The sequence below is a fragment of the Notolabrus celidotus genome, chromosome 12 (genome assembly GCF_009762535.1).
Source record: "Notolabrus celidotus isolate fNotCel1 chromosome 12, fNotCel1.pri, whole genome shotgun sequence".
Classification (NCBI taxonomy): domain Eukaryota; kingdom Metazoa; phylum Chordata; class Actinopteri; order Labriformes; family Labridae; genus Notolabrus; species Notolabrus celidotus.
In genome coordinates, this window is record NC_048283.1 from 22,582,344 (window position 1) to 22,597,346 (window position 15,003).

A 15,003-nucleotide genomic window follows, 5' to 3' on the forward strand; every position below is an offset into this window, starting at 1 on the left:
GAGCACCGTAAATATTCAACAGACCAATGTTGAAATACGTTCATGTTCCTATCCTGTAGTTTTTATCTCAACAGATTTCAAAGTGTAGTAAGGACTGATCATTTTCTGAGTAACTTACTGCAGCCGGACTGCTCTCTCCACTCTGCACCAACTTTGACTCCTTCTGACAAACAGGACTCAACGTAAATCTCCAGGTGTTCACAGAGGATCTTTTTGGCACCTGGATAGGAAAAAACCCACATCAACACATTAATGTTTCCAAAATCACCTCATTTTACTCAAACTCCCCCAAATCCTAAATCAACTTTGTGATCATTGAGGTAGTATTTGTACCGTTATTGGCACAGACGTCGTAGACACAGTCGTCCAGCTGCCCGGAGGGGTGGACGGTTTTGTGGCAGGCTGCGAACGGTCCGTCCTCTTTGGACATAAGTCCGCAGAGTTTGGGGTTTCTGAAGTGCTCCTGCTGCGTCAGTGAACATTGAGGACAGCGACCGCCGCAGTTATCACTACAAAACAGATCTGGATCCTCCACCTTCCAGTTCTTGATCATCTCCAGCACTATGGGGATACTTTTGGCTGCAAGACACAAAAAACAACACAGACTGTGAACCTGACGAGTGCTGACAGTGTTTAATGACACTACTTGCAACGCGCCTACCTAGTTATGATTGTGAAATGTGAAATCAACAAGACGTCTTCTTGATTACAGTTACATTTTGTTCATGTTAAACAACTGATTACGGTTTTCTTTTCTGTCTCCTCACATTTGGGGTCCGGCAGGTCGTCCTTTTTGTCTCCATTGTAGTTTCCACACAGTCCTCCCATGTGGTCGAAATAAGAAGAAGGTGCTGTGATTATCAGCCTCATGTTCCAGTCGTATTTTACAATCAGGCCAAAGTCGGTGGCAAGGAGAGCGTAGCCGCCACTCCGCCTCACAGTGACCTCCCCCTCCAGCAGATTGACAGGCAGGTGCTGAAGCTCTCCATTCACCTGAAGGTAACAACAAGTCATGTAAGTGAACAAACTGCAGAGGCAAAATGAAAAACCTTTAAATACCAAAGGTAACTCTGTAGTAACAGACATTACACAAACCCTTAACAAAACTGTAATTCTTATTTGTGTACAACAACAATTTGTGGCTGTAATTTGCAAAACCTTTGACACAAGGATTCCTAGAGAAGAAAACATGTCTTCAAGTTTTAACACGGCACATTATAAGTCACCTGAAAACTTGGCATCGCCTGTGGATTACAGGTATTGCTTGTTACAGTGAGTGTGTTACCTCTACTCGTCCTTTAGCCATGCTGATGACTATCGTCTGTCCATGAACAGTTACGGTCACTGTCCTCACATAGGATACTCGCTTGCTTCCTCGGTGGTTATTCTTGACGGTTACAGTGAAAGGAGTGAGATCGTCCGCTGGCTTTGCAACTGTTGCCATAGTGTAGGTACAGGAACCCTGAAAGGGATGATATCAGTCAATCAAAACGGTTTCTGGAGCCAGTTTCATAGTGATTATAAAAACTGATCAGGACGAGTTACTATCAAACTTCACTTTCCTCTAAGATATTACAAGTTTTTTTGAGAAAAACTGAGCTGGAGAGTATTTCTGTTGTCACAGCTGATTCTTATGCTGATTTATATTCAAGTGTTTCATTTTCCAAAGATTCAGTTTGAATAAGTTATTTGATAATATGATCATAAATATTTGATAATATTCCAACTGGGTCAAGGCAGATGGCTGTCTAACATGAGTCTGGTTCTGCTCGAGGTTCCTGCCTGTTAAAGGAAGTAACAATATATATTATATCTGATAACAGACTTCCTCTCCCTCGGTGGCGCTGTTCTTACCTGGAAGTCATAGCGTCTTCCATCAAACGTACAGAAGTGGGGGTCTCCCATGGCTTTGCATGTTGAGGTGGAGGTATGGACACACTCTCCGTTCACACAGCGCTCCTTTGATCGACACTGTACGTCTTCACAGGGGTCTTTGGGTGGAGGGGTAACTACAGGAAAAATGTGTGTGGGTCAGTTTAAACTTCCACTCTTGTTTTTTTTTTTTACACCAGGTACTAACTCTGAATATCTCACTTTATTCTTCACATTATATCTTTCATTTTATTTCAAATGTTATGACTTTGTTATATTACATTTTAAACATTTATTCTTTTCTCAACATTTGGGCCTTACCTACCTCAACATTTTAATGCATGAGAGTGTATAATACCACCTGAACATAGCTGCTCCTTTTGTAAAGTGTCTGCAGATAACATTTGATGTGGTTTAGTGTTATATAGATAAGGACTGATTCAGATTGAAGACCAGCAGCAGTTTGTATCAGTAAGTTTTCCTGAAATAGATGTGACTCTTGGTTTAAGTAATAAAGAGACAAACAGGTAGAAACAAAAACACTTAAGATAAAGGAGGACAGGATTACAGTCCTGAGGTAAGTATCTGACCTGTGGAGAAGCAGTCGATTGTTCCATCCTTGTTGCTACACTCCTCCCCCTCCTGGCAGCTGAAGTCCTCACAGCTCAGAACTCCAGACTCACAGGAACAGATCTTTGAACAGCCCTCTGACAGCACTGATGTCCCCGCCTGAAACAGAGTCACTCATGTTATTATAGAACACCGACAACTAGCTGAACATTACTGAATATGATACACACATAGGGCCTCTGTTTTATTTGTTTAATAAAAAATACATTTTATAATCTTCATGTTTTCATATTTCAGGCTCCGAACGACAAACAGGCACAGAAAGTCTGAGCATAGCTCGATTAAACTGCTTCAGTAAACTCTGAACCTGAAGCTGAATGAGTGTTACAATGAAGAAGTCAACATGGATGAAGGTTCTTACTTTATAATACCGTCCATCCACAGAACAGCCACACTTCTCCACAGGGACACACTTTGCTCCATCAAACAACAGGTCGTCGTCACACTGGCAGCCCTCCTGACAGGCCGGCGGAGCGGCTGAGTCCTGAAGGGAGGAGCAGGTGGAGGACGAGGTGGAGGGGCACAGATCATAGTGACTCCCCGATGGACATGTCAACGCTGCAGAGACAAACCCAGAGGCAGAGACTCAGAGCTGAAGAGGCGTGCCGGGATTTCTGTGGCCTGAATTCAGCAGCTTTTCTAATTTCTGGTTCTTAAATATTCACTAATTGTTGATTTCATTCGTTTTTTAACCATGTGCAGCTTGACCAGAGTACCAACACCTGAATACAATCAATCTCCCTCTCCCACATGAGATCAGAGTTCAAAACATTTTCAGACATAATCAGTGCAGTCCTTCTGCACCGATGGTGATGGAGAGAGAAAAACAAGCTCACATCTTTAAGGTTATTCTTGTCTGAGAGAGCTGGTATATAAAGCTCATTCTGGGGAAATCAAAGTTTCTTTCTCAATATATTTATATTCATAATCAGCTGTGCTCATGCTAATTTCATCCAGATGAACGTATCTACATTCAGCTGCAGTGATCACCCTGACTCAGACTTACGACAGAACTTGTCGCTCCTCCACTCCTTTATTTTGGCTCCGGCGAGCTGACACTGTGTGACGTAACTCTGGATGTGTTGACATAGGAGCTTGTCGCCTCCATTGTGTGTGGCCATCTCCCTAAAACACAAACCACACAAACTTTACACAGGAACCCAAAAATCAATCAATCAATCAATCAGAATCAACGCATCACACATTAGGTCTAACCTGACCTGAATCTGAACACCAGGAATGGTGCTGTAACATAACCCTAAACAGATCATGTTGAACTCTGACTGATCACATGACTGCTTTCCTTCTTCAACAGTTTATCCAGATCACTTAAACCGCTCTGATTACAGGTCAAAGTGAATAAGTGCACCTGAAATGTTGCCTAAAGTAATCTGTCACTGAGGAGGGAAGGAGCTTGTAAAGCCAAATGAACACAACAGGAAGTTCTTTAACATAAAATCAACACATATGTAGTTTAAGGAAAGGTCATGTGAATGAATGTTTGTAAAATATGTAAATGAAAGTATGATAATAAATATCAAAGTATAACATGTAAACATTGACACTGTGTGTATGTGGGTTTATGTCCTTACTTGACACAGATGTCGTAGAATGGAGTCGGGCTAACTGAAGAGTGGCATCCCTCAAACGGGCCCTGTGCTGATTTGATGATGTCACAGGCCTTTTGAGACTCTGGAACCTCCGCTTTATCAAGCCCAGGACAGGGAGTGTCTCCGCAGTCCACCTCGCACTGGACGTCGTCTTTCTCTACAACCCAGAATTCCGCTACAGCCAACGGATCCCCTTTCCCCTCCTTGGAGTCATCAGACGGGTCGGCGTTGAAGTTTCCACAGAGACCGCTTGGAGCGCTGTGATAGGTCGATGGGATTTGTAACACCAAGTCTGCCGCTGTGTTATAGGTCAGCTTCAGACCAAAGTCGGTCTCAACCACGATGTGGATGCCGTTTTGATATACTCGAACTTTGCCCTCGTTCAGTGACAGAGGAAGGGAGACTCTGATGCCATCGACCTGAGACAAAAATCAAACACATCTACAGGTGAGCTGTTATCCTCATCACCTTGAATCATCTGAGGAGCTGACCCCTAAGCTAACAGGGCTTTAGATTTTATATCGGGGCTCTCCAAGACCAGAACTGCTCTTTACACTCAATCTCATAAAATCTGACTTTAATCTCAATCTAATTTCTTTAAAACTAGAATAAAACAATAAAGAAAGAAAAAACATGTAACATGTTGTTTTTTTTAAAACAAACAAACAAAAAACTTGTCAACTTGTTTGTCTCTTAAGTGATGGTCAGATAATAAGCAGGACAATGTATAGTTTCTGGTGTATATGCCATATGGAACCTCTTCAGGGTGAAACAAGAGATCTCTGCTTCATGTCAGGCCCTTGTCCCACCCTTCTTGAACCTGTTGGAATAGTTCAGGGTTTTCTTACCCCTTCCTATCCTTGGATAGATCTATGGTGGAAGGAGGAGGAGGGAGGCAAAGGACTCAAGAGGTTACACGATACAGTGGACCATGTCACCAAAATAAATATGTAAAGAAATAAAGAAAAAGATGATGGCAGGTGATAGAAATCTCAGGCTTGATTCTCCAGAGGTTTGACCAGTCTTCTATTTCGGTGATACATTGTTGGAGTTTAGATGTGGACCTGTATCAGAGATCGTCTGCAAACTGTGAAACTTTGGCTGTGGTGGATGGGAGGTAGTAAATGTTGGAGATGTAGAGGAGGAAGAGGAGGAGGCTGAGAACTGAACCTTGGGGGACTCCTGCTTGGGGGATGAAGAGGGTGGAGATGGAGGTGGAGACTTTGATCTTAATTTGTGGGTTTTGGAGAAAGTTTGAGATGATGGTTTGGCTGGGTTTTGGGAGTTTGAGGTTGTTTTCCAGAAGTCTGTAGATGAGTCCTCGTGCCATACTTTGTAAAATGCTTTTTCTATGTCAGAGAATATTTCCAGGGTGATGTGTTTTTTATTGAAATTTCTATGGATGTCTTCTGATGGCCGGAGGATGTTGCCTGTGGTGGTTCTGCTTTTTCTGAATCCTGCTTGGTGAAGTGAGAATAGCCCGAGTGATTCTATGTGGTTGGTGAGTCGTGAGGTGAGTATTCTCTCAAACAGTTTCCCAATATGGCTGAGGAGGCTGAGGAGGCTGAGGAGGCTGAGGAGGCTGATGCGGCGGTACCTTGTGGGGCGGTACCTTGTGGGGATCTTTGCCGGGTTTATGGGTCATTGTGATGACTGCTGTTTCCCAGGGTGAGGCGAAATGTCCAGTTGTGAGGCAGGTGGTGAGGAGCTGTCCAAGGTTCTGCAGGAAGGTGACTGGGGGCTTGTTTTATAAGGATGGGGTGGATGTTGTCTTCTCCAGGGGATTTTCTTCAGGTGCAGTTGGATTTCTTGAGTTGTGACAGAGTTGGTGAGGGGGTGGTAGTCTGCAGTGGGATGTGCTGTATTGATCTGTTTATGGTCATGTTTGGATATTTTTCCTGAGTCTACCAGGTGTTTCCGTATTGTTGAAGAGTGGGTTGTTTGGGGTTGAGTGGCTGTTTTACAGGTGGCTGCAGAAGAGTGTGGCTTTTTCTTTATTGCTGCTGATGATGGTTCCAGAGAGTTTGAGAGGTGGTGTGTTGTTTGTGTCCATGTCTCTGTTTAAACTTTTGATTTTCTGCCAGAATGTCTTACAAAAAGAACCAAACATCAGTCTTACCTTGACTTCCCAGCTGACTCCTGCTTCCATGGTGAATTCAGTGTCTTCAACTTTGATAACCACGTTGCGAGAGACTGAACCGTCTTCAAGAGTTTTCTGCTCCACAAACACAGAGTAGGCCGGCTTCCCTCCATCGATCTCCTCCACCTCTGACAGGATGAACAGACAGTCTCCCCACAGAGGAAACTCCTGCAGGACGAGAGACAGATTAGAGATGGGGTTATTATAGTTTACATACAGTCTATGGATGCTACACATGATCCTGGATAATGAGCTTACTCTAACCTCATGAAGAACTAAAATACTTTACCTGTCCGTCAAAGGAGCGGATGGTTCTGACTCCGCTCACAGAACAAGAACCGATACTTTTGGGTTCACAGGAGTTGGAGCCGTCTTTCAGAACACACTTCTCATGTTCTGAACATTTGAAGGTAGAGTCACACTGAATCTGTCCTCCGTCTGAACACACACACCGAGTGTCACAGGACTGTCCACGGAAGAACGTCTGAGGACAGAGGACAGGTGAGTGACAGAACCTGTTCATGCATATACCTTTATATGTATTCACATATTTATCTGCAGATTAAGCACAGAGGAGCTGTTCTGCAGGTGTGTTACCTGTCCGTTCTGATAGTACTGCCCTCCGTCCTGGCAGCCGCACTCTGCCACAGGGACACACTTGTCGTGACTCATGATGAAGCCATCATCACACACACAGTCTTCCCCACAGGAGGCGCTCTCGTCACAGCCATCAGCTGGGGCGAGGTCGCTGCAGGTGAGCTGGCAGGGGTCGGCACACAACTCATAGTGACTGTTTGCAGGACAAGATAGAGCTGTAGGGAGTCACAGAGAGAGACAGTAAGATTAAATACACAGGGAGTGGGACACCTTTTATTCCTTTCTTTTTTAACTTCAGCTCGGACTCAAAGGTCTCCCATCATTGTTGTTTTTAATGCCAGGTGAGATCATCGAATAAACTCTACACAAAACACACACTACTGGATGAATGAATGAAACGCTGAGTGGACGGTGGAGGGAAGAATATATGATGGATGGATGAATGTATAACAGATGGATGTATAATGGATGATGGATGGATGAATTGATGGATGTATAACAAATAGATGTATGATGGTTGGATGGAGGGATGGATGGATGCATGGATGGATGTATAACAGATGGATGTATGATGGATGGATGAGGGATGGAGGGATGGATGGATGTATAACAGATGGATTTATAATGGATGGATGGATGGCTGGATGGATGATGGATTGATGGATGATGGATGGATGTATGAGGGATTAATGAATGATGGATGGATGGATGGATGTATAACAGATGGATGTATGATGGATGGATGAGGGATGGATGAGGGATGGATGAGGGATGGATGGATGGATGTATAACAGATGGATTTATAATGGATGGATGGATGGCTGGATGCATGATGGAATGATGGATGGCTGGATGCATGATGGAATGATGGATGATGGATGGATGGATGGATGGATGTATAACAGATGGATTTATGATGGATGGAGGGATGGTGCTGACTTACGACAGAAGTTTTCGCTCCTCCAGCTCTCCACTTTAGCCCCTGCGTCCTGACAGGCGGAACTGAAAGCTGATAGGCTGCTGCACAGAGCGGAGGCGTGTCCTTTGTACATACACATGTCAAACACACAGTCGCTGAGGAACTCTGTGTGATCCAGTTTACTGTGACACTGACTGTAGAGACGGAGAAACAGAGTGAGGACACAGAGTGAGGACACGGAGTGAGGACACGGAGTGAGGACACAGAGTGAGGACACAGAGTGAGGACACAGAGTGAGGACACGGAGTGAGGACACGGAGTGAGGACACAGAGTGAGGACACAGAGTGAGGACACAGAGTGAGGACACAGAGTGAGGACACAGAGTGAGGACACAGAGTGAGGACACAGAGTGAGGACACAGACTGAAGATGATAAACTGATAAATAAACTCCACATAACTAACAACCCTTCAGTTTGTGATCATCAGTGGTCTGAAATGTCTGGTATTATCTACTTACTGGCCTTTAAATGGTGACCACTCAAAGGTCTGAGTATAACATCCTTTAAATACTGCAGCTGACCTCCACCAGCCCTCTGCAGAAAAGTTTCCTTCTTACTGTGTGTGACTGATTCTATTAGCACAATCAGCTCTGGGCACAGAGATGTTCTTGGCTCTGCAGCGTGGTTTGTGGTGCATTTAAACCTTTCCTGTGTTTTTGCTGTTTGAGCCCATTTTGAATTTTCACATTTTTTATCACAGTTTTTTTCTGAAATCCTACTGGGGTTAATTTTCTCTTGAAAACAAATACATGAATCAATTCAACCCAACAAAATCTGTTTCAGTACAACCACAGGACCCACCTGAATGGTCCCTCCTTGTCAGAGATGATGCCACAGTAGCGCCTCCCCTGGTACAGTGGGATCATTGCAGGTTCACACTCAGGACATTTACCTCCTTGACAGTCACTGGTGCAGCCGAAGTCTCCCCCAACCTGCGTTCAATCACACCAACATGTGAGAATACTCAGAGGTAGCTCTCTTCAAACACACTTTTAAGGCATTACAACAAAACATTGTCAAAAAATGGTTTTTTGAAAATTCACTCCTTGATCTCAAACATTTTACATAAGGGCACAGACTCTTATTGCTAACATTTCCCGCACAAACACCTATGACACACAATCGCTGAGTCTCTCTCTCTGTCTCACTCTCATAAGGGTCCTGGGTGATCTGACCACAAGAGGACAGCTTCCAAATGTGTCTCCAGTTACCACTTGTGATCAGACTGGAGAGAGAGAGAGAGAGCTGTCATCCAAAAACTGAACAGAGCTTGTCGCTAGGAATTTCTCCTCTGAGTGTTTCTCAAAGATGCCAATGAAACCATGAAAACCTCCAATCAAAGAAACACAAACCTTCCAGCTGCCACCAAATTCATTAACGTTCTTAGTCTGAGTGCCGTCCAGTTTCAGGTAGTCATCTCCTTTGTTGCCGTTGAAGTTTCCACACAGGCCTGAAACAGAGAAACAGAAAGAACCATAGCAGTCAAATCAACATGGAAATGGAGCAAGAAGATGTCATCACGCTGGGTTGTGTTCCTCCTGCTTTTGCTCTCCATACATAGACTGTTTTTCCTGCACACACCAAAGCCTGCTAACACCTGATTGTTTAAACTACTACAACAATGAACGTACAAACAGAAACACTTCCTAATGTAAATCTGGACCCTTGCCTTCAGATTCCATGTTTTCATGTAGAGCTCTAAAAGAAATGTCTAACCTGAGCTTCCTGTTAAAGGAACAGTTATCTATATTTTGATAACCTGCATTGAGTCACATCAAACTTACCGACTGTTTCTTCTGAGTATGAACTGGGCAGAATCACCTTGACGTGGGCACTCCAGTCGAATTTGAGTGTCAAACCAAAATATGTTTTCACCACACCGAATCGTCGTTGTCTGAGTGCGATGAGTTTTCCATCCTCAAAGTTGAACGGCAGATTGACTGCTTGACCATTCACCTGGTGGGATAAACAGTGGCATCATTTATTGAACACCTTCTTGTTCTTAGTAGCTCTGATGATACAGTGGATTCATTTAAAGGGTGCATCAAATCAATGTGGATTTTTCAATTTAAGTTCAAGACAGATCAAAATACAATTAAACCCGTGTAACTAACTCATCGTACCGTTATCTGTCCTGGCTTGATGCGGCTCATGCCAACAGTGACGTTTCCAAACACGGTGAGAAAGGCGGACTTGGTGAAGGACACGCTTGTTTTCCGCCCTCTGTGCTCGTTAGTGACCAGAACCTGGAACGGTTCCAGGTTCTGCTGGGAGCCTTCGACCAGCTGAGCTAGGACGTAGGTACAGGTGCCCTGGAAATCAAACTTCTTGTTGTCAAAGGTTCTACAGTGGGGGTCTCCGGAACACTTGCATGAGCCGTAGGTTGTTGGGTAGCAGTCCCTGATCCCCTTCTTCACAGCACACTGCTCGCTCTTCTTGCAGCTGACTGGTTCACACTTCATGAAGAATAGAGCAGAATGTAAGATCACAGGGAGACCAATGGAACCAGAAAAGATCAATAAACTCTGTGCTGCATGTGTGTTCATGAGTTTATCTTTATATATTCAATATTCATAAACCAGGATGTCCCACACAGAGCTGACTGAAGTCTGAAATATCTCACTCACACAAACTCCCACGTACTGACCTCGGCTTTCCCGTTCTTGCATTCACACCTGGAGGTGCAGGTGTTGTCCCCCCAAAACTTGGCGCCTGCTGGGTAATACTTGCTCTGATACTGACATCCACACTGGGCCTGAGGGACGCACCTGAAACAGATAGAGATCATTGAGATCTCATTTGATGGCCTATCCTGCTAAATCTCATATAAATAAATATGAAACATGAAGATATAAAATGTTGAGCTAACTATTTGCTATTTGCACTCTTTGCTTTAAGGGTGAGCAAATAGTTCACCAGTTTCAGAAAAATGTTCCTCAGAGAAAAATGACAAAGAATGAGTGGATTTCAACGTCTACAGCACATAATATCATTAAAAGATTCAGAGAATCTGGAGTCTTCTCTGGATCTGGGCCTGTCTAAGATGGACTGAGGGGAAGTGGACAACTGTCCTGTGGTCTGATGAATTAAAATCTGACATTCTTTTTAGAAACCATGGAGGCTGTGTCCTCCGCTCTAAAGAGGAGAGGGACCATCCACAGTAAATTTCCAAAGCCTGCACTCTGGTTTGTTTCCCTGAAGCTTTTGTTTCAACAAGAATCAGTGTAATGTCTGAATATTAGTAGCATCATTAGCGGGTTACCTGTCCCCACTGAGCACACGTCCTTCATCACACTGACATCCACCCACACAGGAATCTTTACAGAGCTCCTTACTGTCCAGAGCCGAGCAGGAGGCGGGACATGCTGAACCACAGGATTCATAGTGACTTCCTGCTGGACAGGACGGGACTGTAGAGAAGGAGAGCATTGGTTGATGTGTTAGAACTCATTGTTAGTACGACCTGGGAGAAGCAAAGCATCTGTGTCTAAACTTTAATCATAATAGAACAAAACCCTCAGAGAGTATCCAGTTTTTTTTACTTGTTATTTTCTTTTTGGAGCACCGTAAATATTCAACAGACCAATGTTGAAATACGTTCATGTTCTTATCCTGTAGTTTTTATCTCAACAGATTTCAAAGTGTAGTAAGGACTGATCATTTTCTGAGTAACTTACTGCAGCCGGACTGCTCTCTCCACTCTGCACCAACTTTGACTCCTTCTGACAAACAGGACTCAACGTAAATCTCCAGGTGTTCACAGAGGATCTTTTTGGCACCTGGATAGAAAAAAACCCCACATCAACACATTAATGTTTCCAAAATCACCTCATTTTACACAAACTCCCCCAAATCCTAAATCAACTTTGTGATCATTGAGGTGGTATTTGTACCGTTATTGGCACAGACGTCGTAGACACAGTCGTCCAGCTGCCCGGAGGGGTGGACGGTTTTGTGGCAGGCTGCGAACGGTCCGTCCTCTTTGGACATAAGTCCGCAGAGTTTGGGGTTTCTGAAGTGCTCCTGCTGCGTCAGTGAACATTGAGGACAGCGACCGCCGCAGTTATCACTACAAAACAGATCTGGATCCTCCACCTTCCAGTTCTTGATCATCTCCAGCACTATGGGGATACTTTTGGCTGCAAGACACAAAAAACAACACAGACTGTGAACCTGACGAGTGCTGACAGTGTTTAATGACACTACTTGCAACGCGCCTACCTAGTTATGATTGTGAAATGTGAAATCAACAAGACGTCTTCTTGATTACAGTTACATTTTGTTCATGTTAAACAACTGATTACGGTTTTCTTTTCTGTCTCCTCACATTTGGGGTCCGGCAGGTCGTCCTTTTTGTCTCCATTGTAGTTTCCACACAGTCCTCCCATGTGGTCGAAATAAGAAGAAGGTGCTGTGATTATCAGCCTCATGTTCCAGTCGTATTTTACAACCAGGCCAAAGTCGGTGGCAAGGAGAGCGTAGCCGCCACTCCGCCTCACAGTGACCTTCCCCTCCAGCAGATTGACAGGCAGGTGCTGAAGCTCTCCATTCACCTGAAGGTAACAACAAGTCATGTAAGTGAACAAACTGCAGAAGCAAAATGAAAAACCTTGAAATACCAAAGGTAACTCTGTAGTAACAGACATTACACCTGAAAACTTGGCATCACCTGTGGATTACAGGTATTGCTTGTTACAGTGAGTGTGTTACCTCTACTCGTCCTTTAGCCATGCTGATGACTATCGTCTGTCCGTGAACAGTGACGGTCACTGTCCTCACATAGGTTACTCGCTTGCTTCCTCGGTGGTTATTCTTGACGGTTACAGTGAAAGGAGTGAGATCGTCCGCTGGCTTTGCAACTGTTGCCATAGTGTAGGTACAGGAACCCTGAAAGGGATGATATCAGTCAATGAAAACGGTTTCTGGAGCCAGTTTCACAGTGATTATAAAAACTGATCAGGACGAGTTACTATCAAACTTCACTTTCCTCTAAGATATTACAAGTTTTTTTGAGTAAAAACTGAGCTGGAGAGTATTTCTGTTGTCACAGCTGATTTTTTTGCTGATTTATATTCAAGTGTTTCATTTTCCAAAGATTCAGTTTGAATAAGTTATTTGATAATATGATCATAAATATTTGATAATATTCCAACTGGGTCAAGGCAGATGGCTGTCTAACATGAGTCTGGTTCTGCTCGAGGTCCCTGCCTGTTAAAGGAAGTAACAATATATATTATATCTGATAACAGACTTCCTCTCCCTCGGTGGCCCTGTTCTTACCTGGAAGTCATAGCGTCTTCCATCAAACGTACAGAAGTGGGGGTCTCCCATGGCTTTGCATGTTGCGGTGGAGGTATGGACACACTCTCCGTTCACACAGCGCTCCTTTGATCGACACTGTACGTCTTCACAGGGGTCTTTGGGTGGAGGTGGAGCCGGGGTAACTACAGGAAAAGTGCGTGTGGGTCAGCTTAAACTTCCACTCTTGTTTTTTTTTACACCAGGTACTAACTCTGAATATCTCACTTTATTCTATACATTATATCTTTCATTTATTTCAAATGTTATGACTTTGTTATATTACATTTAAAAAAATTGTTCTTTTCTCAACATTTGGGCCTTACCTACCTCAACATTTTAATGCATGAGAGTGTATAATACCACCTGAACATAGCTGCTCCTTTTGTAAAGTGTCTGCAGATAACATTTGATGTGGTTTAGTGTTATATAGATAAGGACTGATTCAGATTGAAGACCAGCAGCAGTTTGTATCAGTAAGTTTTCCTGAAATAGATGTGACTCTGGGTTTAAGTAATAAAGAGACAAATAGGTAGAAAAAAAAACACTTAAGATAAAGGAGGACAGGATTACAGTCCTGAGGTAAGTATCTGACCTGTGGAGAAGCAGTCGATTGTTCCATCCTTGTTGCTACACTCCTCCCCCTCCTGGCAGCTGAAGTCCTCACAGCTCAGAACTCCAGACTCACAGGAACAGATCTTTGAACAGCCCTCTGACAGCACTGATGTCCCCGCCTGAAACAGAGTCACTCATGTTATTATAGAGCACCGACAACTAGCTGAACATTACTGAATATGATACACACATAGGGCCTCTGTTTTATTTGTTTAATAAAAAATACATTTTATAATCTTCATGTTTTCATATTTCAGGCTCCGAACGACAAACAGGCACAGAAAGTCTGAGCATAGCTCGATTAAACTGCTTCAGTAAACTCTGAACCTGAAGCTGAATGAGTGTTACAATGAAGAAGTCAACATGGATGAAGGTTCTTACTTTATAATACCGTCCATCCACAGAACAGCCACACTTCTCCACGGGGACACACTTTGCTCCATCAAACAACAGGTCGTCGTCACACTGGCAGCCCTCCTGACAGGCCGGCGGAGCGGCTGAGTCCTGAAGGGAGGAGCAGGTGGAGGACGAGGTGGAGGGGCACAGATCATAGTGACTCCCCGATGGACATGTCAGTGCTGCAGAGACAAACCCAGAGGCAGAGACTCAGAGCTGAAGAGGCGTGCCGGGATTTCTGTGGCCTGAATTCAGCAGCTTTTCTGATTCCTGGTTCTTAAATATTCACTAATTGTTGATTTCATTCGTTTTTTAACCATGTGCAGCTTGACCAGAGTACCAACACCTGAATGCAATAAAACTCCCTCTCCCACATGAGATCAGAGTTCAAAACATTTTCAGACATAATCAGTGCAGTCCTTCTGCACCGATGGTGATGGAGAGAGAAAAACAAGCTCACATCTTTAAGGTTATTCTTGTCTGAGAGAGTTGGTATATAAAGCTCATTCTGGGGAAATCAAAGTTTCTTTCTCAATATATTTATATTCATAATCAGCTGTGCTCATGCTAATTTCATCCAGATGAACGTATCTACATTCAGCTGCAGTGATCACCCTGACTCAGACTTACGACAGAACTTGTCGCTCCTCCACTCCTTTATTTTGGCTCCGGCGAGCTGACACTGTGTGACGTAACTCTGGATGTGTTGACATAGGAGCTTGTCGCCTCCTTTGTGTGTGGCCATCTCCCTAAAACACAAACCACACAAATTTTACACAGGAACCCAAAAATCAATCAATCAATCAATCAGAATCAACGCATCACACATTAGGTCTAACCTGACCTGAATCTGAACACCAGGAAT

General features: G+C 43.8%; 1 protein-coding gene across 1 annotated transcript in view; it reads right to left on the bottom strand.

The window, feature by feature from the left end:
* The window catches only part of LOC117822764 (IgGFc-binding protein-like), a 36,563-nt gene that overhangs the window by 15,575 nt on the left and 5,985 nt on the right, over positions 1-15,003 (bottom strand). Inside the window, exons 10-36 of the mRNA XM_034697668.1 lie at positions 14,769-14,887; positions 14,124-14,320; positions 13,723-13,861; positions 13,110-13,273; positions 12,540-12,716; positions 12,157-12,382; positions 11,723-11,968; positions 11,507-11,608; positions 11,092-11,239; positions 10,477-10,597; positions 9,953-10,285; positions 9,614-9,785; positions 9,182-9,279; positions 8,631-8,761; positions 7,793-7,962; positions 6,850-7,064; positions 6,542-6,736; positions 6,232-6,420; positions 4,095-4,531; positions 3,509-3,627; positions 2,864-3,060; positions 2,463-2,601; positions 1,855-2,009; positions 1,286-1,462; positions 768-993; positions 334-579; positions 119-220 (exon numbers count right to left, since the gene is read on the bottom strand). Coding sequence (XP_034553559.1) covers positions 119-220; positions 334-579; positions 768-993; positions 1,286-1,462; positions 1,855-2,009; positions 2,463-2,601; positions 2,864-3,060; positions 3,509-3,627; positions 4,095-4,531; positions 6,232-6,420; positions 6,542-6,736; positions 6,850-7,064; positions 7,793-7,962; positions 8,631-8,761; positions 9,182-9,279; positions 9,614-9,785; positions 9,953-10,285; positions 10,477-10,597; positions 11,092-11,239; positions 11,507-11,608; positions 11,723-11,968; positions 12,157-12,382; positions 12,540-12,716; positions 13,110-13,273; positions 13,723-13,861; positions 14,124-14,320; positions 14,769-14,887 — 4,940 coding nt within the window. The remainder of the gene's footprint in view (positions 1-118; positions 221-333; positions 580-767; positions 994-1,285; positions 1,463-1,854; positions 2,010-2,462; positions 2,602-2,863; positions 3,061-3,508; positions 3,628-4,094; positions 4,532-6,231; positions 6,421-6,541; positions 6,737-6,849; positions 7,065-7,792; positions 7,963-8,630; positions 8,762-9,181; positions 9,280-9,613; positions 9,786-9,952; positions 10,286-10,476; positions 10,598-11,091; positions 11,240-11,506; positions 11,609-11,722; positions 11,969-12,156; positions 12,383-12,539; positions 12,717-13,109; positions 13,274-13,722; positions 13,862-14,123; positions 14,321-14,768; positions 14,888-15,003) is intronic.